General features: G+C 40.7%; 1 protein-coding gene across 20 annotated transcripts in view; it reads left to right on the forward strand.

The window, feature by feature from the left end:
* The window catches only part of TENM1 (teneurin transmembrane protein 1), a 926,028-nt gene that overhangs the window by 817,532 nt on the left and 84,521 nt on the right, over positions 1-23,975 (forward strand). For 19 of the 20 annotated variants that reach the window (XM_064159463.1, XM_064159467.1, XM_064159461.1 and 16 more), the window contains 4 exons: positions 2,861-3,046; positions 4,141-4,164; positions 6,484-6,630; positions 18,163-18,379. In XM_064159463.1, the coding sequence (XP_064015533.1) occupies positions 2,861-3,046; positions 4,141-4,164; positions 6,484-6,630; positions 18,163-18,379 (574 nt within the window). The remainder of the gene's footprint in view (positions 1-2,860; positions 3,047-4,140; positions 4,165-6,483; positions 6,631-18,162; positions 18,380-23,975) is intronic. The other variant, XM_064159473.1, reaches the window with a different exon arrangement.

Consider the following 23,975-nt stretch of genomic DNA (forward strand, 5'->3'; position numbering starts at 1 on the left):
GGAGCCTTGGGAGTGAAGATTGACAGTCCTGGGATGTTTCTTAATGAAACAGGAAATCTTGTATCTCCATGCCATTAATCTGGTTGAACTTAAGATCTTCTGTAGTGTTTAAACATTTTTTTCCTGTGTGAAGTGTGGGGAAAACAATGGAAAACTTTCAAACATCTTAGGATCCATTTAATTAGGAGGCTTGTAGAATAGAAATATGTGCAGAATCTCTGCCTCTGTAGTAAGGATGTACTTACATCCTTAAGCATGTGCCTCTGGCTCCATGCTGCTGTTTCTTTGGCTTGTTTGGAAGATTAGTTTGTCATAATCAGACTCCTGAGTAGACATATGTGAAGGCATGCATGCCGTGTGTGGGAACGTGGGCAAGGTCTTCCATAGCTGGTTTGCTGATTTATATACAAACAGAGAAATGGCAAGATCTGCTGACACAATCAGAAGCTTCACTTATCACTTTATTTCCCCTCTTCAGCCATTCCAACCTTCACTGCCACTCCTGTATACAGATGCCTCTAATATTCCCTGAAGCTTTGGCATCAGCTGGGCTAAGCCCAGTCTCACAGCTGCAAAAAAACTGTGTAGTGGACACTCAGTTTGAAAGGATCATAAACCTATCTACTCCACTTAACCCAGCAGAGAGTAAACTACAGAATATTTCTTAAAATCCTCTTAAGAATCTTTGCCACTTACAGCAAAATACCAAAAGCAGTAATTATAATGAACTAGAAGGAGATCAGAAGAGATCAAAGGCATTCCTCTAGCAGTTTAAGTCCTTGAAGTAGCAGGTAATTTGTTAGATTTAATCCTCAGAAGTTAGCCCATGCCTCAAGCTATGAAGGTAGGTTAAAATAATACCAGTGGTTCTCTGCCAGTCTGACCTAGGGCTGATTCTTTTGTGAGCCCAGATTGAATGGACCAGAGTTTACTTCTGAACAAAGAAGTAAGTATTTGGGTGACTACTTCAGTACCAGTGAAATAAAAAGGCAAGTCCCTGCTGCAGGCCTCTGAGCATTCCCCCAGGTCTCCAGGGAACAAACAAATAACCAAACCAAAAAAAAAGACAAACCATATTATCTGGCAAGGGGGAAGAAATCCTTCCCTGTACCTGCAGACAGTTCAAGGCATGGAGCACTGGATTAATACGTGATCAGCAAACATCAGTGAAATCTTTCTAAAGGATAATGCCCTGGGCTGGATGCAGGTCTTCACTGGAATATACCAAAGCAGCCTTTTTCCTTGTCTTAAATATTCTTTCACAGTGATATCATCAGAAAAATGTTTATCTTGGGTTCTGGAATAACATAAATCCCTCTCTGGAATAGTAAAAATAACTAACTTTCATGTAGCTGATTTTTACATACCTAGAACACTACCTCACAGCTGCTTTTACTGAACCTTATCTTGGACACTTTTCCATGCCTTCTGCTTCTGAAAATGATTTTGAGTTTGACCATACTCTTCTAGTTTTGTCACCCATTCTTTTCATCGCACTCTGTGCCATCACCCAGGCTATTAACAGAAGTAAAGGTTAGACTCTAAGTCGAGACAGAGCCCAGCACATCTGCCATGGCACTGTGCAACTCTTTCTGTGCTGCTTTCTTCTTTGTGTTAAACTGAGTGGAATGGATAAGGTTTCAAGTTAAACTTTAAAAACTTTGCTTGGTATATACAGTGACAGCATTTGTCACTACAAATGCTTTTAAGAGTGTTTATATACAATAGTTCCAAGATATAAATGATTATTGTTTGAAATCTGTCAAGGGAAAGATCTTGCTACAACTAAATATGTAACCCTGACATTTGAAATCAGAGCAGACATATTTGGCTTACACTTGTAGTGCTATCAGCTGCTTTCTGGGAGAAAGAAGGCAGAAGCATTTCTGTGGCAGGTTAATTGCAGAATACCAAGCAAATTCTCTCTCTTGACACTAATTATTCTAAATAAATTCCAACTACGTAGAACCTTTTTATAATGAAGCCATTCTTTTCACAGAACAACTTTAGTCTAAGTGGAAGTAGAATTGCAATTGGCATATTGTGATGTATTACAACAATTCAGGACTTTCATTCCACTTCACAATAAGTGGTGTTCTGTAGCGCCCAGGTAGAGAAATTGTTCTGAGCGCAACAAAATCTCAGCAGAGTAAGACCTAGAGAAAAGAAGTGTTTCTGTCTTCCCAAAACAGCTTTTCTGGTTCCTTAGCAGTCAACTCATGAAAACAAGGAAGGAGAAGAAGTTTTACTCTTTAAAATCCATTTTAGAACCTTGCAGATCTGCATGGCCTGCAAGTCATATAATACTGCATACTGCCATCAGGGTGGGCTGCTTGCTCTTCTTTTTTCTCACTGTTACCTTTCTGGTGGCTTTTCTTACCGTAAATGAAGGCCATTTTGTCATCACCACAAAAATCTGCATAGTTCTGCCTTTTGCCTGTGTGCATTTAATCTGCTGTTTTGTCCTTTGGTTCATCTTGATGGCAATATTTGTGTTTATAAAAGGCTCCTGATCTGAGCCGGTGGGACCTGGGAAAAGCCATGGCATGCTGTTGTCAAAGACCTAACCTCAAACCAGTCAAAAATTAGGGACTTCTTTGTGTCAGTGTGTGTCCACTTAAACCCACTGGCCACTTTGCAAAACCATCACTTTTGCAGGCCTCTCCCCAAACAGATAAATGGTCTTGCCAGTAACTGCCTAAGGAGGAGGCAGCCAGATTGTGTAAGGTGATGAAATGTCATATTTGATCCAATTGATGAGCGATATTAGTGTAGAAGTGATTAAATTCTGCGTGGTACAAAGTCTGTTTGCAGTAGGAAATTGCTGTTTCACATGATGTGTTTTTGTAATCCTCTGCAGAGCTGTGTACACTGGACTGTGGCAGCCACGGTGTCTGTTCCAGAGGCATATGCCAGTGTGAAGAGGGTTGGGTGGGACCGACCTGTGAAGAACGTACCTGCCACGCTCACTGTGCTGAACACGGCCAGTGCAAGGATGGGAAGTGTGAGTGCAGCCCTGGATGGGAAGGGGACCACTGCACCATCGGTAAGGGACTTTTGTACCTCAAAAAGTAGCGTAAAAGCTTAACCAGTTACACAAAGATCTGCTGTAGCCGTCAGACTGATCCTCTTTGGACAGAGACTCAGAACCAGGCCAGGTATAAAAAGGTGCCTCTGCACTGACGGTGCACCCTACTTGTCCCACGGAAGAGCAGCTCCATGCAGCTGTTTAGAGGAAATAATACTGCTTTGTTTGGGGGGTTTTCCTGAAAAAACACACACAGGAAAGAAAGATGTTATCAGTCCTCACACATCCTTGGGTTGTGTTCATATGTGAACTTCAAAACAGGAGGGGGAAAAATTAGATAATAAAAGGTGTGATGGGATGAAGCTATTATTCAGTTTAAGTAATCCTTGCATCAAATCTCTTACCTTCCTCTCTGGGGATTTACATGTTTTACTTATTACTAGAGGTGGTTTTTCTGTAGTTGGCTTCTAACAGTACACTTAATAAGGTAAAGCATCCAGATCTTTTTAGAAGTCATTACTATACAAACATAATAGTTAATGAAATACGACAGATTTTTGCAAAGCCTAATTGTGCTTTGGGACATTTTAGGGAGAAACACTATTATTCATAAACATCTTAATTGTTCATAATAGCAGGGTATCTAATTTTCTGAGGTAAACAGTTTAAGCTTGATTCTTGACACAAAAGCAGAATGAGTTATCTTTATCTTGATCTTTTTAAGATAATTCATTCATTGTCTCTAGAATTTACTAAGTAAATCAGATTTGCTAAATCAAGAATTAGGTTTGTGAAGGAGGAACAACCTCATTTTATTAAGATTTGTGTAGGCTGAATCCAGAAAAGGACCAAAATAGTTAAAAATAGGATTAGAGCTGCTGTTCCTGTTGTGGGCACAGCCAGGCATAGCCCAACCTGTCCTCTGCATGCTTGTCACTAAACAGAGATCACACATGCAAAGTGTTGTGATCACAGGAACAGATCTGGCTGCAGTAGGAGTGAGACACTGTATATCTAACCGAGAGGTGGCAAGCCATAAGCAAACAGTGTCTGTGTTTTTCTTTGGGTGCAGAAGTTCAATCCATCTCAGTTTTGTTCTTTTCTTTTTTAAGCTCACTACTTAGATGCTGTTCGAGGTAAGTTTTTCGTATCAGCGTTGCAAAAGAATAATGAGGAGACACAAAAGTTTTGGGAATGGAGTGTTTTGTGCTACCTGTTTTGTCTGAGCTTCTGTACTGCTAAGTTGCAGAAATAGATAAGCAATTTGTTCATGGAGATATACATATATTTACATGTAGACACACACAGATTTACAGAAGAAAATGCTGGTTTTAAGAGCTAAAGTACTCAACTCACCTGTGAGATTGTAGCAATATAAGCATGATTTTTGTGCCCACCTGATGTGCTGTGGTAGGCAAATGGATTTTTGCTCTCGTTTACCATTCCAAAGTAATGACAGATTTGAAAATCTGCTCCAAAACTTTGTGTTGATCCTCTCTTCCATGAGAACAAAACATTTCCTTCTTTTTTTTCCCCTTTTTGATGATTTCTGCTTGAAACAAGTCACTTTTGATAAAGAAGTACACTAGCTGCCCATGCTAGATGTGATATAGCTCTCCTGAAAGCATTTGGTACAGGAGTTACATTTTATGTTGGTTGTGTCTGGTGCTGCTCATTTGATTTCCATGCCTTGCCACAGGTTCTGCTTATTCATGTCAGCACAAGTACCTTCCTTGGCTTTGACAGCAGTGCCTCAGCCGTAGTCGTTCTGTGCAGAGCAGGGAGACACATAGCCCCTTCCAAAAACACTGCCAGCTGAAATAAGCAAACTAACCAATAGTCCAGAAAGACCTGGGTGGTTAGTTTCTATTTACTATTTCGTTTCTTCAGAATTAGATAATAATAAAATCATGTAGGCATTCATTTTGTTGTGTTTATGGTCTTAGAGGATAACCACACACAGCAGCAAAATGTAATCATATATGAGAAATGAATTAACTCAGCAGGATGGGAAACTGAAGTGGAAAAATATCCCCATTACCCAGAAGAGCCCTTACATCCTGCCCCAACTACCCAAAAGAGGCAAATAATTGGATTCTAGAGTATAGTTGGTTGTTGCCAACCTGATGCTAATTTAGAGCAGCATCTTCCAGTGTGAGGAATCGATGCCATCCATCTCTAGCTCTTCTGAGCAGGAGGGTCAGATTCTCACATCCCTTTTTTGCAGATGTGATTGATAAACTGAGCTGAAGCTAAGAAGGGGGGAGATGACATGTCTAGTGTAAAGTTGCCAGGATATGTGCTGCGTATTGGCCTGTAGGTCACAACCTGGCAGACCAGTCATACAGATTCCTTTATTCTCTGGTCAGTTCCTTCAAGGAGCATTTTGGTGCTGCCAAACATATGCCAACTGAGGCCTCTAATTTCTTCTGAAAGAAAAATATCGAGCCAAAAAAACCTCTGATAACACACAAGTGTTGGTGTTCCCCATCAAGTACAGAAGGGCTTTCAGCTCCTCTATGCTAGCAAAAAGAAAGGAAGGAGCCCTTTTAGAAGGGATGCCACTTGTGCTGTTAAGCTTGTTGCTGAGCTATATCCATTGTCCTTTGGCTCCACATGTAATATGGTGAGGATTTGACAAATGTCTGAGCTGGCACTGAACTATGCAAGCAGATGGACATGAGTATACACATCCAAGAGACAATTCCTCTCTCACTCTTATAGGCATGAGATCTAGCTGAGAGTGCCCAAATGACTATTGATTCAGAGTTTACAAGCATATAATCCAGAGGATGCTTACCGTCATTCCAATTTTGATCTAGAATCAGAGCCACTAAAGGGCAAGTGTTTGTCGTGTTTGAATCAGCTGTGATATGAAGGAACTTAAATTGGACATTGGCAGGAAAATGTTCCCTCATTTGCCTTCTGTAAAAAGAGTTGCATTGCAACGCAAATCAGATTGGCTTTTTCTCAGTCAGCTCAGTATTTATAGACAGAACAAAAAGGTCATTCCCACTCTCTGCAACGTGTTGTAAGATTATATCCACAAATGGCAGTTTGTCATTTCAACAATATTTTCCATGTATATCTTTGATATCAATGTTGATCTGTAGATACCCTTCTTTGTGATCTCAACTCATTTTTCACTAAGTAGAGAAAGAGATAGATGTGGGAGACTGTTAAATGTCTTCTGCATCCACTCACTTTTTTTCTGCACAGAAATTGCTACACACTAAAAAAATCCGTGTTCCTCCCTGAGAAGTGACTTCTGGGTGAGTGGATGAAGGGATCAGGATGGGAATTTTTCTATATTTGGCCAAGAATATAAATGGCCTACAAAGGAGCTGTGATCATTTGAAGGCAGCAACTATATGAAAGTAAGTGAAAGAATGTCACTGTAAAAGAACAAAAGAAAGCTCCTCAATAAGGCTTCTTTTTTACATTCTCTTTTCTAGATGGCTGCCCAGGTCTCTGTTATGGAAATGGGAGGTGCACTCTTGATCAAAACGGATGGCACTGTGTTTGTCAAGTGGGCTGGAGTGGCTCAGGATGTAACGTTGTCATGGAAATGGTGTGTGGAGATAACCTGGACAATGATGGAGGTATGATACATAGTTCACATCTCTTTGTTTGTCACATCCTTGATTGTCATTTGGATTTATACTTTTTGTGTGTGTTTTTCTTTTGTATCACAGAATGTCAGTGTTTCTCTGTTTGTTCAAGGCAGTTGTTCCACTAACTTCATCTGAAGCAGCACAGTGAGAAAACAGACTCTCATGCTAGATGTTGTTCAAGGCAGAAATTCAGATGTGGTGTACCTGTCATGCCAGTACTTGATTTATTTTTTCGGGGGGGGGGGGGGGGGGGGGGGGCTGGAATCAGACAAGCAAAAATAAGGAAAAAAAATGACTGATTTCTTCTATGTCCTTTCCACTCAACCTCACAAGTTTGGCATCCATTTCAGAAAATACAGCCAATGGATACCAATATGAAAAAATCCTCTGTGCCTGTCAAAATGCATCTGGAGTTTAGTCTTGCATTATTATTAGATGAATACATTTGCAAGCATAAAGCATACATTTAGAGATGCTTTTTTAAACATGAATCTCTTTCTTAATGACTCCACTAAGACACAGCCCAGTCCTTGCAGTTATGTGAACTTTCATGTGATTGTTGAGTAAGCTAGTACAGAAAGTGTGCAGAAGTAATTTTTGGAAGTGCCATTAACAGAACCTTGTACTGAAATTATCATTGGCTCTTTGCCACCAGTTGAACTGGAGGATTTGACACTAGTTGCTCCCTACCTCAGACCTCTGTAATTTTGATTCACTTTAAGGCTGTGTAAGTTTCAAGTTTGCCAGGAAAATCATGGGTCTTTCATTAGTTAGTCTCTCCTTTGTTTCCAGTGGTTCATTCTAACACATAGAATCATAAAATCAACCAGGTTGGAAGAGACGTCCAAGATCAACCAGTCCAACCTAGCACCCAGCCCTGTCCAGTCATCGAGACCAAGGCACTAAGTGCCTCATCTAGTCTTTTCTTGAACACCTCCAGGGACAGCAACTCCACCACCTCCCTGGGCAGCCCATTCCAATGCCAATCACTCTCTCTGGCAAGAACTTCCTCCTAACATCCAGCCTAGATCTCCCCTGGCACAACTCGAGACTGTGTCCCCTTGTTCTGTTGCTGGTTGCCTGAGAGAATAGACTGACCTGGCTACAGTCTCCCTTCAGGTAATTGTAGACAGCAATGAGACCACCCCTGAGCCTCTTCTTCTTCAGGCTACACAACCCCAGCTCCCTCACCTCTCCTCACAGGGTTTGTTTTCCAGGCCTCTCACCAGCTTTGTGCCCTTCTCTGGACATGACCTACTGCATTTTTTTCAGAAAAAAACATCCAAACTCTCATGTCAAACTTACCAATGGGAGAAAAACTACTGCACTCCTCACTCATCATTATTTTTCCTTTATCAGGAAGGACTATTGCTTTCCTCTCCTTTATTTCCTACCTTCCTTTCTAGTGTGCTTGCCTCCATGCTTGGAGCTGTGCAGCTTTCTCGTTCAGACTGTGAATGCTTTTGCCCCAGCACAGCTGTGTTTTCTTCCTTAGATTGTAAACTGAGATGTATTGAAATATGTATTGTGTCACATTTACAGACCACCTCAGTGAATTGGGTGAGATCTTATACACCACTCTAGTCTCAAACCTTAGTGCAATGATTGCCTTGCCTTCTAAGTCATTGATAAGTTAAGCTTGATTTTGGGCCAAGAACTGAGGTCACTGTGGGACCTCAGTAGAAACATTCTGACTCAATGGCAATTCCTCATTTGCAGATATATTTTGAGACCTTCTGATTTTGTATCCTGTGGGCTCTAAGACCATGCTGTCCTTTGGCAAAGACTTCCTTACTTCTGAACCCCATTCAGAATCACCTTATTCCTCTCTTATCCTTCCCTTTCCACCTTATTTCCAAGACATCTCACAGCCATCTCTCTGCCTGCTCTCTCTGCTCTTCCTCATTGGTGTGTATCCCTCTCACACAAGGTCCCACAGCTGGCATTGCAGCCCCCCACGTGCTCTCCCATCTGTCTGGTGCTCTCCCCTGCTGTCCGAGGCTCTGACTCACTGCCTGTGCTCTTAAATCTGTCCACAAAAACCCTGCTTAGCCTGTAATGTATGTAAAGCATTTCTGATACACTCCATGAACTGGCTCTGTATAAACTGCCCTCTATTGTGGTTTTGGGTGCTTTATATTCTGCAATAACAGTGAGTTATTGAAAGAGTTGGCAGTTTTAACTCTAAATCTCCTTGAATTTGTCAGTTTAAGGCAGACACTTAACATTATTTCACTGCAGGTTTTAAAAGTAATTTTCTTTTTCCATTTTAATGGCATCATAACATGGACTAGGACAGCTCTGTTGACATTACAATTAGAGATAAGTGCAGAGAGAAATATTTAATTAATCTGACTACTACAGATGGACTAAATGTAATTAAGTTTCCTTCACAATCACTTTTACATAAGAAAAGAAAATGGTATCTACATATTAAAACTACTTATCCTTACATATATGAAGTTCATAGGACCTGATTTGGCATGGACATAAATTACAAACATTCCTCTGAAGTCACTGGAGTTGTAGCAGTGATGCATTGATACAGAATTGTAAGCTGATTCCTGGTGTTTGGGGGGTTGTCAACATACCGTATGGATGATTTGGCTCAGAGTCATGAGCAAGTTCCAGCAGTATCTAGTGCATGCAGGAAACTTACAGAGGGTGGTAAAAGCAAGCCCTCCTTGGATTGCCTTCAGGCCCTATGTATGCAGAGATGACCTACAGGGAGTTGTGTAGATATCTCAGCCCTGAGTTGTCCTTAAGCCATAGACCAAACAGGACAGTGCTGAATCATTCAGGGAACTGAAACCTGAGCTGAGCCTTGAAATGCCTCAACAAATAAGGTGCCCTGAGTGTCAATTCAAACTGTTACTCAGCTGCCTGAGAAAGTAGGATGCAGAGGGGAGTTTAAGCGTCAGTTTCATCTGGCCGCCCTGTGTATCCAGACAATCATAACATCAGAAGAAGAGAAGTGAAAAAGAGCACACTGAAGGAAACCAAATCCATGGATGGAATTAAGAAAGATAAGGGGAAACTTCAGTATACTGCTAAGATAAACATTCCAGAAAGTATAATCCACTCAGGCACAGCCTTGCCCATCATCACACAAATCAGTGGATATAAGCCCTAAGGTTCATGTTAGGAACTGGGAGTTGCCACTCCAACGCTACATCTTGCCTGTATGGAGGGCCCTTCCCCCTTGATCACAACACAAGCCAAGGTCACTTTTCTAGGACTGAAAGCCCTTGCCTAATTTTTACTAATTTAGTGTCATTCTGTGTTCCAATTCAAGCTGCCTAGGGAAGTGGTGGAATCACAATCCCTGGAGGTGTTAAAAGAAATGTGTAGACATAGCATGGTTTAGTGGTCCATGGTTTAGTGGTCATGGTAGTGTTGGGTTGATTGTTCGACTTGATGATCTCAGAGGTCTTTTTCAAGTGTAATGAGTCTATGATTCTCGCTAGCCAAGGTCTTAGTCATTGCAGATGTATTTAAATCAAACATTTTTACCTCAGTCCTTAGGAGATATTTTGTGCTTCAAGTTCATTAGGAAAAAGATACAACCAAAGAACAAAGTAGTAGTAAAAATGAATAATTATTCTTTCAAACCAAGTCTGATTTCAAGGGTTAAAGTGATAATTGTGTGTAGTTTCTATTTGATTGATTATACAGCATTTTCAGGGACTGGAAAACTGATATTTTTACTAGATAAAAATGCATTCAAACATATGATGGAAAAAATGTGTTAGGAAAGGAAGTATTTTCTTAGTTCCAACTGTAGGGATTGAATAATGTCATTTATTTGGCATGAGAAAGAGTTTATGTTATTGTTTGGTCTGCAGAAACAGAACAAAAGCTTGGAGGAGGAGGAAGTCTTGAATTAATTTCCCAAGGACTGATGTATTAGTTTCAAGACAAGCCACACATATATTCACAGGTACCCCCAGTTCTGTAAAGCAAGGAAGCCCCAAGTTGCCCTGCAGTGCAGTTCCCCAGAGGTTAAACACATGTGGCAATGTTTTCCCAAGCAGAGAGAGCACTACTTCTTTTAGAGTCCCATTAGTGTGTGCTGTACGCTTGTACTTGTGTGCTGACTGCACTGTAGCTGCCTTTCCCTTTCCGCCTCAGAAGTCTCCCTTGGCTCTTTCCTACTTGCAGACTTAAGGGCATGTTTACCTGTTCAAATACCACCACAAATATCATTGGAAAGGTCTCAGCGTTACAACAGCCGCACAACAACGTGGTTTGCACTTGCTCTGGTGAAGTACATCTGCAGTCTGTTAGCAGGGTGATGTCCATTAAATAATGCCAAGAAGTCAAGCAGATGTCCTCTGCAGTGGGGCCTTTCCCTTGCTGTGTCTTCTTTCAGTATCACATTATTCCCTATTTCTTATTCTCCTCCTTCATTGTCGTGAGTGACATGATTTCATTTGCCGTGTATAAAGTGACCATTCAGCTCATCTGAGCAGGTCATTTTCTCTCACCTGCCATTACGGTAAGCTCATTTGGAAGCTTCAGTAGCTGCTGAGCTGTGTGCAGGCACATGCCTGTGTCCCAGGCGGAGGAAGCTGGGCGTGCTGCTGCAGCCCTGGGACACGCTGAGCACTCAGCACCACCTCACAGGTCACCTCCCTGCCCCGCCGAGCCACAGTTCACCTGCTCTTCTGACCCCTATTTACATGGCTGCTGCACATGCAGGTCTTTGGCTTGAGCCAAAAGCTGCAGGCTGGCACTCCTGCGGTATGCATGTCCCTTTTAAACTTGCCTGGATCTCTTTGCATCGTTTTCTTTTCCTTTTGTGAATCAATCTTGACTGTTTGGTTTTGAAGAAAATACTATTTACTACAAGCTTTGAATTCTTTTCCAAATATCCCTTCAGTCACTTCAGACAGCTATTGTAGCTTTCTCCAAGCTTTCCCAAGCAGAGGAAAATATGTGACTCAGCATAGCCTTGGGTTGATAACCAGTGCTGCTAAAATATTGATGTATTTCTGACCCATCCATTGGCATTTTAATAACCAATCCATCACAGAGGTATTGAGTCCATATATAAGTAATATGCTATTATTACAAAATATAAATAATACTGATGGGAATGGTTTTCATTGTTGCTGAGCAGTGAGGGCTCCCTGGGGATACTCACAGTTCCTAAAAATCATACCTTGATATATTTGCATTCTCCTGTGTGTGGAAGGCCAAGCACCACCGAATAACACACACTGCAGCCTTTCCACAGGAACACTGGTGGGTTTCCAAAGTCTTTTCACAAATGCCACTGTTCCCAGTTAACAGCCTCATGGTATGTATCTCAGTATCATCAGGGTGGGAAGAGACCTCACAGATCATCAAGTCCAACCCTTAATGTATTAGGGCTGAAATCTGAGAAGCAGTTTGGATTAATGCATACAAGTTGGCATTAGATTCTCATGATAGTTACTGCTGCTTGGTCTCTTCTGAAGTTCCTCTTTGATTCAGTGCGCTTAGATTCCTGGCAACCCTAATTGGACTTAACTGAGCCTCTGGTGGAACAAGTTGGCACAGGCACTGTAATGCTTATTTGAAATCCGTAAATGGAAGCAATCAAGTGCAAGTTAAAGACTCCTGTGGATTTTTTTTCCACAAACAATAGTATTGATCATGAAGTGTACCAAAAAATCAAATCTTAGAAGTGTTGAGAGCCATGGTGCTGAGTTTTTTAGTTGGTACTGCACAAGCAGTGCAGCGAATGAAATCTGCTTGCTGAAAGGAGAAAGTTAAAGCCTATTTTTTTACTGCCTGTGAAGATGTTCTGGACACAGTTGTAATGGCTCCCTGAGATCAGTACAGTGGGAGCAGAAGAGCGCTCCCACACACACCTCTGGACTGCTTTTCAGCACAGAAAATGAAGGTTGTTAGTAGTACTTATGCTGAGTATAGTGTATTGCTTTGAGATGGGTTTGATTTTCGTGTGACTGAGCCAAGTACATTTATTAGTATAAGCGTTTGAAATGGGGGGCTGGAACTAGATGGTCCTTGAGGTCTCTTCCAGCCAAAACCATTTTAGGATTCTATGATTTGTGAGTATGCCAGCATACAGGTATAAGCATATACACCGTTTCTAATATTCTGGGTTTGGCATTAACCATAAAGCTTCAAAGCTATCATAGTTAACATTAGTAGAGTCTTCTCTATGTGTGACAAAAGCTTGAAGGGTTAAGAACTCTGCTGTTTTAATGAATTTTAAAGCAGAAGAATAGCAAATTTTAAGGATCATTGCTAGTTATTTATGTTTTGCTTGCCAGAACCTAATGATAGAGAGATGTTTTATTAAATTAACTGACCCAGTAACATGGGAGGTAGAGTCTGATTGACTTTGTCATTTTCACAGCCAGTTAATAAGGCATCTCAGTGGTTTAACAGAAAAGAAGCCACTGTGAAAGGTATTGTACACTGCCCGGGTGAGCTGGTGAAGTGACTGCTGCTGAAATTAGAACTGCTTTGTTCTGCGCTTCCCTTACCAGTGACCCCACCCAGTTCCTCTTTAATGTCCTTAGATGTTCTGCTACCTAGACAATTTGCACTAATTGTGAACATGGATCCCTTCTCAGCAACATCAGCTATTGTGATATTCCCATATTTGCACTCCTGAATTGCTAGTAACACAAGGGTAGATGAAAAGACTAGAAAAGCCAGGATTTGAAAAGTAGATGGCACTGAGCTGTTTCTATTATGGCCAAAATACGTGACTTGTTCCATGTTCTTGCTATTAGCTTATAGCTGACAAAATGGCTTTTTTCTTCTCCAGCTGTCATTTTATTTTATTGAGGATTTAATGTAGATATTATGCAGCATATAGAAAGCTCATGTACAAATCATATGAAATACAATCACTGTAGAGCATTTGCCCAAACATGGTAAGTCAGGAGATATATTGCTGGCAAGTAACAACAAAGAGGTGGGTCTGTAGCTCCAGTGCAAATCTGTCTGACTGCTGAAGGTGATCATCCATGTAGAGGAGAGATTGCTGCATAATGTGGACATTAGAGAATGTGCTGTACCTTGCACAAACTGAGTCTTCCATCACTGCAGTAGAAACACAGCTGAGGAGGTAATTCCATCACACTCTTGGTATTGTTTCCATCATATTAAGTAAGGAATATACATTTATTTTATTTTTTATATATATACACACATATATGTATGTATATATATAAATGTATAAGCAAGAAAATATATTTTGCTTGATGGAAAACATTGTGTGTTTTCACTGACACAAACTCCTGGCACTATAAATATTAATATCATTCCTTATAGAAAGCTTCTTGAAAGGTTCCCTTCCCTGGCAAGGAAATGGGAAAGTCTTGTCCGTGTTCTGTGAGCTACAGCAATGCAGAGACAAGTGGTGTGATTGAAACCAGATCAACCTGTTTTGGCTGCTGTACCTTTTATTTGAGGTCATTTAAATTATATAAGAGTGCTACGAAGTGCTTTTTGTCCTCAAGTTGATCTTTGTGAATTCTGTTTTAGCAGTCACATTAAAAATATTCAAATTGTCTAATTCACTTACAAAAAAACCCCAAAAATCCTACTTCATCACTATCCCTTGCATACAAAACAAGATACCTGGAAGATGTGAAACCACAATTTCAAACTCATCAAGATGTGACTCATTTGATTATATAACATATAGTGCACTGTGAGGGTGCCTGGCTGCATTTTATACATTATACATTAGCATTTAAAATGCTAATAACAAACCAAAATCATTTACACCTCTGGAATACATTCCAGTCTGTGATGCACATTGTGGTAGCTGACAGTAAAATTTCAGTGTACAGGCTTCTCTACTGCATAAATTATAGTTCTTACTGTTTGTAGTAGTTTGTTCATACTCCTGAATGTTGTCTCCTGAGATTTAAAAGAGATCTTGTTTCTTTCTTAACACAGTGAGTTTTTTAATAGGTAGTTCCTAGTATGAAAACTTAACTACGTAATGTGACCATTGCTTGAGAATTGACTAACATATTTGTGGCATTTTCAAGTCAGTGAGTTTGCTGTTATAGTTATTATTCAGACAGTTCTAGTTAATAACTATTAAATATATATATACTGGATGTCCTGGGCCAAATGAGTGGTGCTGTGAGTGTCTGTAGAGGAGCTGGTACAGATGCACCTCCTGCCTCAGTGTCAGTGGAGCATCTTTCCTGAGCCTCGTCATTCTGCATGCTTGAGAGGAGAGAATGGAATAAATTGTCACCTAATCAATTAAAAGATTTTTTTTTTTTAGTAAAAAAAATCAATTCAGCACAAGAGAGAGATATAAACCATGAATGCTAAACTTGCAACCTAGATGGCTTCTACTTTGGGTTAACATGTATATGTTGGTTAGCAATTTCTCCCTCTGTAACCTTTTCTGTAAAGGCTGTTCCTGGTGCATCCAGCCCTTTGTGCATTCATGGTGCTATTTGGACAAACACCATTCTCACCAAGGTTTATTCAGATATGCTTCTGGGACTTCACACCCCTACTTATAGGAAACCCATCATTCTGTAGCCCTGAGAGCCTGGAGAGGCAAATGAAATCAAGTGCAAGTAATTCAAACCAAAATAATTCCATTAGCAGAACCTAGAAGAGTTTATCAGAGAGTCACTTTGCTGACAAGTAAGCTGCAAAGGAAAGATGAAAATTGAGTCTGACTGGATGATGGAAATCTGTTTTCCCTTTACTTGGTTTCTTTTTTTGTCCAACATGAATGCATAGTTTATGTTGCCAGGCATGTAAGCTGTTGGCTGAAACAGAGAAGAATAAGGACTCTTGGAGAAAGCAAAGTATTTAATTGTTGTTTTTATAGCTATTTCTTGTCTGAGTGAATCTTCATGTTTTAATAATTCTGTGACTTCTCACTTTTATTTCTTACATAAATGAATCAGGTCAGCTCAGTTCCCACATCTAATGGCTTGTTGACAAGGAGAAAAATTAATCAGAATAGCTACTGTGGAATAAATTACTCCAAAATAGCTTCCCCATGGATGCTGTTAGTCTGAAATAAGTGTGCCTTTTTACTGATTAGTGCTTATTCTGTCAGACCAATGTTTGTCAAGTTTCCCAGGTACACAGCAGTCAGTTTGTAGAAATTAATACCTTCCAGAAGGCACCTTGACTCCTTGAACAAAACTTGTCACTGCCATAAACCATCTCACTAGCAGAGACCAGCACTGAATGGCTGCATCTAACCACATTAGAGCTCCCTGCAGAGATATTCACCAGTATAAAGCAAAAGCAAGAGATCTTCATTTCAGTATCATCTCTTCAAGTCTAGCAGAATTCTTCAATATTTGCAGGCTTGGAGAATCTAGTACTAATTTGATGCTTTTCAGTTCACTTAGTAAGAATATAAGCTCTATGGAGTTTCAGTCCTTGGAAAAGAAAGAGGAAACAATAAGAAGAGGAATTTTTTTCCCCTTCCAGTTCCAAGACTGCTGTTCAGGTTTCAAGCCAAAAAGCTCTTTTGTTTTTCCACCAGAACACAATGAAAACCCCTCTGGTTCACGTATTGAGCTCCTCCATCCACTTCCCGTGTGGTTTTGTTTAGACTTGCAGCCCCTTACTGTTTTAGTTCACAGATTTCCTAGCAGATTTCAATAGCTTTCTAGGTTTTCCTCAATACAAAGTGACTGCTGCACTCAAAGTCAATAAACTCAGCAGTGCCCTGTGAAGTTCTCCCACCTCTGGCAAAGGCCTGTTGTCCTCACAACTCTGGGAACATGGGAAGAACTTAAAGCATGAACTGACCTGTAGCTATGCCATCTTTGGTGGATCCAACAGTCTCAGATTATTGTTGCTAGCTATCTACAGTTGCCTTGGGCTCATTATCACAAAAACTAGCCTGCACTGATTTCCCAGATGCAGTTGGATAGATGCATTAATATTTTTTGCTTTTTCCAGCAATTACCTTGCACAAGGTCAGGCAAGGATTTTCAGATTCCAGGAAAACCCATCTTGTTACACTTTGTTCTGTAGAAGGGCTTTTGCTCTCTTTTCAAGTGAATATTTCATGCTGTTATTTACTGCACATTCACACAGTTCAGTATGCTCTGTTGAGAAAAGAGCAGTTGGCTGAGGACTGGTCTCACACCCATTAAAGACAATGACAAAACTACAGCAGCTTCCCTGATAACGCAGTTTGCCCTGAGGAGGTAAAATTTGATAGGCACCAAAGTGTTGGTACAAACAGAGCATGGAAAGTCAAATCATGAAGTGAAAATATCCAACTGTATGTTGATCCTGTAGCACTCTGATTTAAACACCAGGGAAATCCACACAGTGATACGATGACTCTACACTTATTCAAACTGACCTTGTTCACAATACAGAGGTGTCTTTGTCGAAGGATGCAATGCTTTAATCTTGCTATATATGCATTAGTGCACCTGTGAGTCCAAGCAAGTTAGCAACTGCTAAGCCATAAAATGGATGTTGGAGGAGACAGACATTTTACCATACCTTATGAAATGTGTTTCTGGTCAAGTATGTAATTTAGGCAATTTGGACATCTAAGCTGCTGATAGAAGCAATTATATGCCAATAGCCCAATTTCAGGTTTTATTTAGGTACTTAATTTAGATGCACTTCAGTGCTTCAGTTTTCATCATAAGCTTTGGGTGTTTGAGTAAATAAATTCTACTCACAAATCTTGTTGCAAGTTCGTCCATGAAAAAATGCAGATTTGTTTGTTTTTGGAGGGGGAGGTAGAATCTATTATTTATCCTATTTTTCATACTTAAAGATGGAGGTAGGAGGAATAGGTTTATTTTCACTTTCCAGTTTGTTTTCCTGGTGCAAACATCCATGGAGAAGACTGTATCTCTCAGGTCACTGGGACAGATCCTGCATCAAGGTGTGTATTTGTTTGTCAGCAACTACAAAAGGAGTGTAGTTGTGATTCTGCCCTTTTTGGATCATTCTAGTATCACAATGAGTAAGTGAAAAGTAAACTTCCTAACACACTCATAAGACTCGTAGGGCTTAAAATGGTTCAGCTGAGCAACTGTGACAAGGGCCTCAGTTTACTGCTGTAGAGGGAAGGCTTGGGAGAGTGAGGTAACATTTCAGAGGTCACTACTGCAGACTGTTTTGCAAACGTGTTCTCAGATGTGAACAGGGAGCAGTGACAGTGAAGAGCTCTTAGAGATGCATTATGGATCATGCACCTGTTGGACTTACAAATACTGTGTAGTGGTTTTCTTCTTCTGACAGTTTTCCAGTGAAGACAGTCCTGCTCTTCCCTATTTGTTTAGTTTGTATGCTCTGTTTTCTCATTATCACCTAGGGGTTTCATGAGGTGACACTTGTTATTGACAAGAAAGAAACACCTTTCCTTGACTAGGCATATATGTTAATGCTTTATTGGATTTGAATGTGCCATAATCAGCATGCCTTCCAATTGACTAAATCACTCTTGTGCTCTCCAGTAGTAAACACAGTGCTTTATTCTCAGAATTGCTTGATTTCCTGAATTTTCCATTCTGTCTGTTTCAGATGGCTTGACAGACTGTGTAGACCCTGACTGCTGTCAGCAAAGCAATTGTTATGCCAGTCCTCTCTGCCAGGGTTCACCTGATCCCCTTGACCTTATTCAGCACAGCCAACCACCATTCTCTCAGCATCCTCCAAGGCTCTTTTATGATCGAATTAAATTCCTTATAGGGAAAGAAAGCACTCATGTCATCCCAGGAGACATCTCCTTTGAAAGCAGGTGAGTTTTCTTTCAGACAAACAACTTCTCTGAATATTGAGAACTGCAATTAAATTATTTAACCAGGAGAAAACCTGCAGAGCTGGGAATTCTTCACCAGTGATCAAAAAATACCCAAAAGGATAGCAAAGATTTAAGTCCTAACAGCTGAGAAACTTGTTTATCAGATTCCTGTTACTACATACCTAGTTCACTAAGGTGTCACAGCAACAAGCTATGCTACTGTTGTTAAGAAAGCTTTGCTGTGGAAGGTAGAGTATCTCATATTTGTGAAGAAAGTGGAGAGAATTTCAGCACTTGGTACTGTAGATAGATACAGTGGTAGGATGCAGAAGGATGAGTTAGATTTATATGCATTGTATTCAGTCACCTTTCTGCCTTGTAGATCTTGGTTGGTATTTACAGTGTAATAAACTTAACATGTGTCACTTACATATTATCCAGCTACCTAATTAACATTTTTTTTTGTTTTACTACATGTTGATAGACCAGTGTGGAGTTTACTGGTTTGTGCTGCAGGTTACTCCCAAGCTGTCATGCCAGCAGTGATCTCTAAGTGTTTGGCTTGCCCTTTTACAGGAAAAGACTGTGCAATTGGAAAGGGGCACTCACTTGCTCAGAAAACCTGGTAACATATTTCTTGAACATTTGAAATATAGAGGCACATAAGTTTTTATGCTGTAGTTCACTTGGGAAGCTATAACTTACATACTGACAAAGAGATCCACAAATCATCCCCATCACCTAACTGTTACCCTGTCAACTAGGCCTGTGCATTACATAAACCATGTTCCAGTAATAAGGACATCAGAATGTTTCTGTTTTCACAATACAGTGCATAGCACTTAGGTTACAACCTGAACTTCATTCCATAGATGTACACTAATTCAGTTCACTTTTGCTTTGTAGCTTATTCATTTTTAATAAAGTAAATATGTAAACAGAGCCTTTATTGATCTAAAATACCTAAACATTTAATCACTATTAATAATTTAACAGGATATTATAAATATGTAGAAGTATAGGGCATGAAAATGAACTCAGTGGAAATCCCCTGCATTCTGGTAGAAGGTCTGAGTGTCTTGCTGATGCACAGTGCCACTGCTGGTGGTGCAGGGGCGTGCTCAGCTGAGCATGCTGCAGTTTAAACCAAAAGTCACCAGCAAAAAATTTTCCTCATCAAAATGCCTCACAGGGAGGTGTTTTGAGAGAGGAGGTGAGCTCTCAAGTTGCCTGTACAGTGTTCTGTGACACTGCAAATGTTAGCAGCCAGATTGCATATAATCCCATCAACGTGCTTTTATAGATATAAGGAACTGATCTTTTAAAGCTATCATTGATGGGATTTAACTTGGATTTAAAAGCTTTTTCGGAGTATTTCATTTCTTTACCCTGATATCTGCCTTGGCTTTGAAGAGCAAGGAGCAGCAGCCCACCTGCACCATGGTTTGATACTTTACCGCTAGGGAATATGGCTTGCACTTGCACCGGTGCATTGTTCTCACCCCAGATACCATTTCCTCCCACTGTGGAGAAATTGCTAGTTAGTTTGGTGGGAAGATCACTGGAGTTCAGATGAGACTGTCCCTGTCTTTGGAATCAGGGCAGTGCCTGGAGACTTGTGCTGTGCCATGTCTCTTGGGTTTTGTCAACAGTAATCTGCAATGTACTGGGCACCCTGAGGAATTCATCAGTCCACACTTTGCTTGATCCTCAAGTCTTCCAGGCTGTTGAAAAATTGCTCATCCATAAGTCAAATATTATTAAAAACTGCCAGAATTTTCCTCAAGGATGAGAGATAAGCAGAGTCTGAGAAGGAGGCAATAGCTTAGCTGTGCTGCCTCTGTTCAGAAGTCTTTCTCTGACATTGTCAATCTGACTGTCATCTAGTGTCTGTTCTTCTGAGAATTAAGATTACTGAAAAAAATTCAGAAAGACAAGTGTTAGTACAGAGTTTTTTTTAAATCAGGAGTCTGTGATCCTGCCTCTCTGGTACAGACCAAAGAATGCTGTGGGATTTTTTAATCTCCTTTTGGCTATTGCTGAAAAGGTTGCGTCCAGGCAGATGATGCTAACTCATGGCTGCCTGCAGTGCCACTTATTTTATAGCATTGATGGTTCAACATCATTTTTAAGGATTGGATGAGATAGTGATATTAGTTTATTTCAGAGTGCTGACATCCATTCCCCTGGTTCTCAAATTTTGAAAAGCCCCATCTGTCTTGGGTTGTTATTTGGTGGGTTTTTTTCTTTACAAATCTCTGAGGCCATTAGGAGGATTAAGGAAGAAATGTCTATCCAGTGTTTTCAGCCCTCTGATTCAGATGGTGTTGTGTTTTGCTGTACCACAGCTCAATGGAACTCCAGTGTTTGCATGAATCTCACTTTAGATGAAGCCAAAGTGATATGGAATAGATTTGGGAAAGCTATCCAAGAATGGTGAAGATTCTTTCTGTCCTTCAGGCTGATAGTTTTTGGTCTCTGCCATATCCTGGCATTTTAAACATCATCTGAAGTATTAAAATTAGTTGTTCTGACAACTACTGGAACATCTATCCTTTTGCATTTGCATCTTAGACTTCAGCTTAGACCTAATTTTTAAACATTAGCCAGCAGTGTGCCCAGGTGGCCAAGAGGGCCAGTGGCATCCTGGCCTGCCTCAGGAATGGTGTGGCCAGCAGGAGCAGGGAGGTCATTCTGCCCCTGTACTCTGCACTGGTTAGGCCACACCTTGAGTACTGTGTCCAGTTCTGAGCCCCTCAATTTAAGAAGGACATTGAGATGCTTGAACGTGTCCAGAGAAGGGCAACAAGGCTGGTGAGAGGCCTTGAGCACAGCCCTACGAGGAGAGGCTGAGGGAGCTGGGATTGGTTAGCCTGGAGAAGAGGAGGCTCAGGGGAGACCTTATTGCTGTCTACAACTACCTGAGGGGTGGTTGTGGCCAGGGGGAGGTTGCTCTCTTCTCTCAGGTGGCCAGCGCCAGAACTAGAGGACACAGCCTCAGGCTGTGCCAGGGGAAATTTAGGCTTGAGGTGAGGAGAAAGTTCTTCACTGAGAGAGTCATTGGACACTGGAATGGGCTGCCCGGGGAGGTGGTGGAGTCGTCGTCCCTGGAGCTGTTCAAGGCAAGGTTGGACGTGGCACTTGGTGCCATGGTCTAGCCTTGAGCTCTGTGGTAAAGGGTTGGACTTGATGATCTGTGAGGTCTCTTCCAACCTCGGTGATACTGTGATGCATTTGGCTTCTACTGTGCAGTCAGGGTGTTGTGTTGGGCTACACCACCAAAATTTATGTTAAAAAGCTAAATGTTTTCAAAACCTATTTAGCTTTGTACTGTGTCCAAGCTATGTCATTTTTGATGGGTTTTTACAAAGTCACAACTTAGGGTGTGACATGCTGAAAGGCAGATTAGACACATTCTGAGCAAATGGAAATGTACTTGCTTACATCAAGAATGGTTTTGACCTACTGCATGTACCAGGCTATAGCAGATTATAATGTTTTTATCAGCTTCTGTTCTCGGGAAGGTTTTTAGCTTGTTTCTTTGCTGAGTTTTTTAATGCATGCTGCTGGCAAGCTATTTGACTCCCTGCAAATTGTCTACAAAAAGGGTCCAATGTATAGTACTGAATTAATTACCCTTCAAAGCCTGCTTACAGCAACATTGTCAGCAGGAAGAAATGAATGTACCTTGCTAGCCTTTAGCTTAATTTCTCTGATTGAAGATTTTAATCAGAAATGTAATACAGTAAATGACATCTTCTGGTAATGTGACACTTGTGAATTCACAAGTTGCTTGACAGAGCTCCTCATCTGAGCCTAATGCCTGAGGTGCCCAGAGAATGCTGGAAACTCAACACACAAAACAAAAGCAAAGAAGTAGCAGATAAGTAGCAGTAGAGCAAGGCAGAGTAGCATAAGAATAAAATGCTTTACAAGTGAAAGAAGGCATCCAGACTTTTAAAGTTCTATTTATATTTTAAATTAGAGATGTCAGACAAACTGCCTGACGGCAGAGCTGAGGCTCACAGGGCTGAGATCCTCAGTTACACATGGAATGACCCATGAAGCACTGAGAGAGAAATCCAACTTATTTAGCCACCTGCAACCCCTGGGAATCTCTGCTTTCTCTCAAAAAGCCAACTGCTCCCTCTGGAGTTGTAGATTTAGTAGAGCTTGCCAGAGGACTAGAAACATTTTTAATGCACTTGAAAACACTAAGGCAGCTTATCAGGGACATGTTCCTTCCCAGCTCCTCCAAATTAGAAAAGACATTTTTGCACTTACTTTCAAGTTAAAAACAGCCTGGACAGCTTTAGTCCAAGATTATGCAATTGTCACAAGTAGGTTGCTGTGGACAGGTAATGTGAGGAGTTATCCCCATGAGGAAGAAAAGCAAGCCAGTCACAAGCGTGTAGAATAAACCTTAGAGGCTGAGAGCAGGAGAAGGACACAGCACATTGAGGAGGCATGATGGTCCTTAGTGGTTTCTGTTAGAATTAAGAAAAAACATGAGTGGTAGCAAGGTCTACAGCTCTTCTGGAAAGAGGGTGAATGTTGAAGCAAGGAAGCGTGAAATGGCAGTTGAGTATGAAGTGACATCACTGCAGGGAACATGCCCTAAAAGCTCTGGTAAGTGAAGAACGCAGCAAAGCTGTGGGGAACCTGCGTGCCAACGTGCCTCCAGGCATGGCAGTCCACTTTATGAGCTGTCAGGGCGCTGGGAAAGGAGGAGAACCTGCTGCTCGCTGCAGGCACGTTACCTCCCCAAACACTTGTGCTGGTCATGCAATAACTGAAAAAATGTTTTCATAACTGCAGTAAATGCAAAAATTAAAACTATTTCTGATCAAACACTTAGAAATTTAGTAGGTGCTTAGTAATTCAAAGAAGAGGCAGGAGAGTAAGACTCTTCAACTTGGAGTAGGTAATAAAAAGACAGTAAATAATGAAGACAAATGTGGCAACACAGAGGCAGGCCTAGAACATATAAAATCTAAAAGATTGCAAAGACAGTTCCATGCTGATGGATGTAGAATAATGAGGTTTATGTGTCTTTATCACATACCGTAAATGCGTGTGGCTTGTAAAATATGACTAATAAAAAGGGAACAAGAAAGCTGAAAGATAACTCTCTTAATATTATTTATGAATAATGAGAAGTAAAGTGAACGAGTAGGGGAAAGAAAGACTATGTATGAAATAATGAAGACTTTGATGAGTTGTTATCACACAAATCTGTGTGCTTGATAAAATATGAAGAGAGAGCAGAGTCAAAAGACAGGTCTGTGTGGAATGAACAAATGGGAGTATGAGAATGATGTACTGAATAGTGATGACTCTTAGGTATCTCTTGCTCCAGTGTGAGTTGTAAATATATGGAGTGTACTAATAAAGGTCTCAGAAAAGGAAAGGCAGGTTTGTTGATGTTAGAAGTATGAGAAAACAATAGAAGCTGGTGTGTTTTATGCTCAAACAAATCAAAGAATAATTGAACCTGACAGTTCTGTTGAGTGAATCTTGTGAGTCTGCTGAGACACACAAGAGTTTGATTGCCTTCAGTGGAGCAGAAGATTTTGCCCACAAATAGGGCCAC

Source organism: Pogoniulus pusillus, chromosome 19, assembly GCF_015220805.1.
Source record: "Pogoniulus pusillus isolate bPogPus1 chromosome 19, bPogPus1.pri, whole genome shotgun sequence".
NCBI lineage: Eukaryota > Metazoa > Chordata > Aves > Piciformes > Lybiidae > Pogoniulus > Pogoniulus pusillus.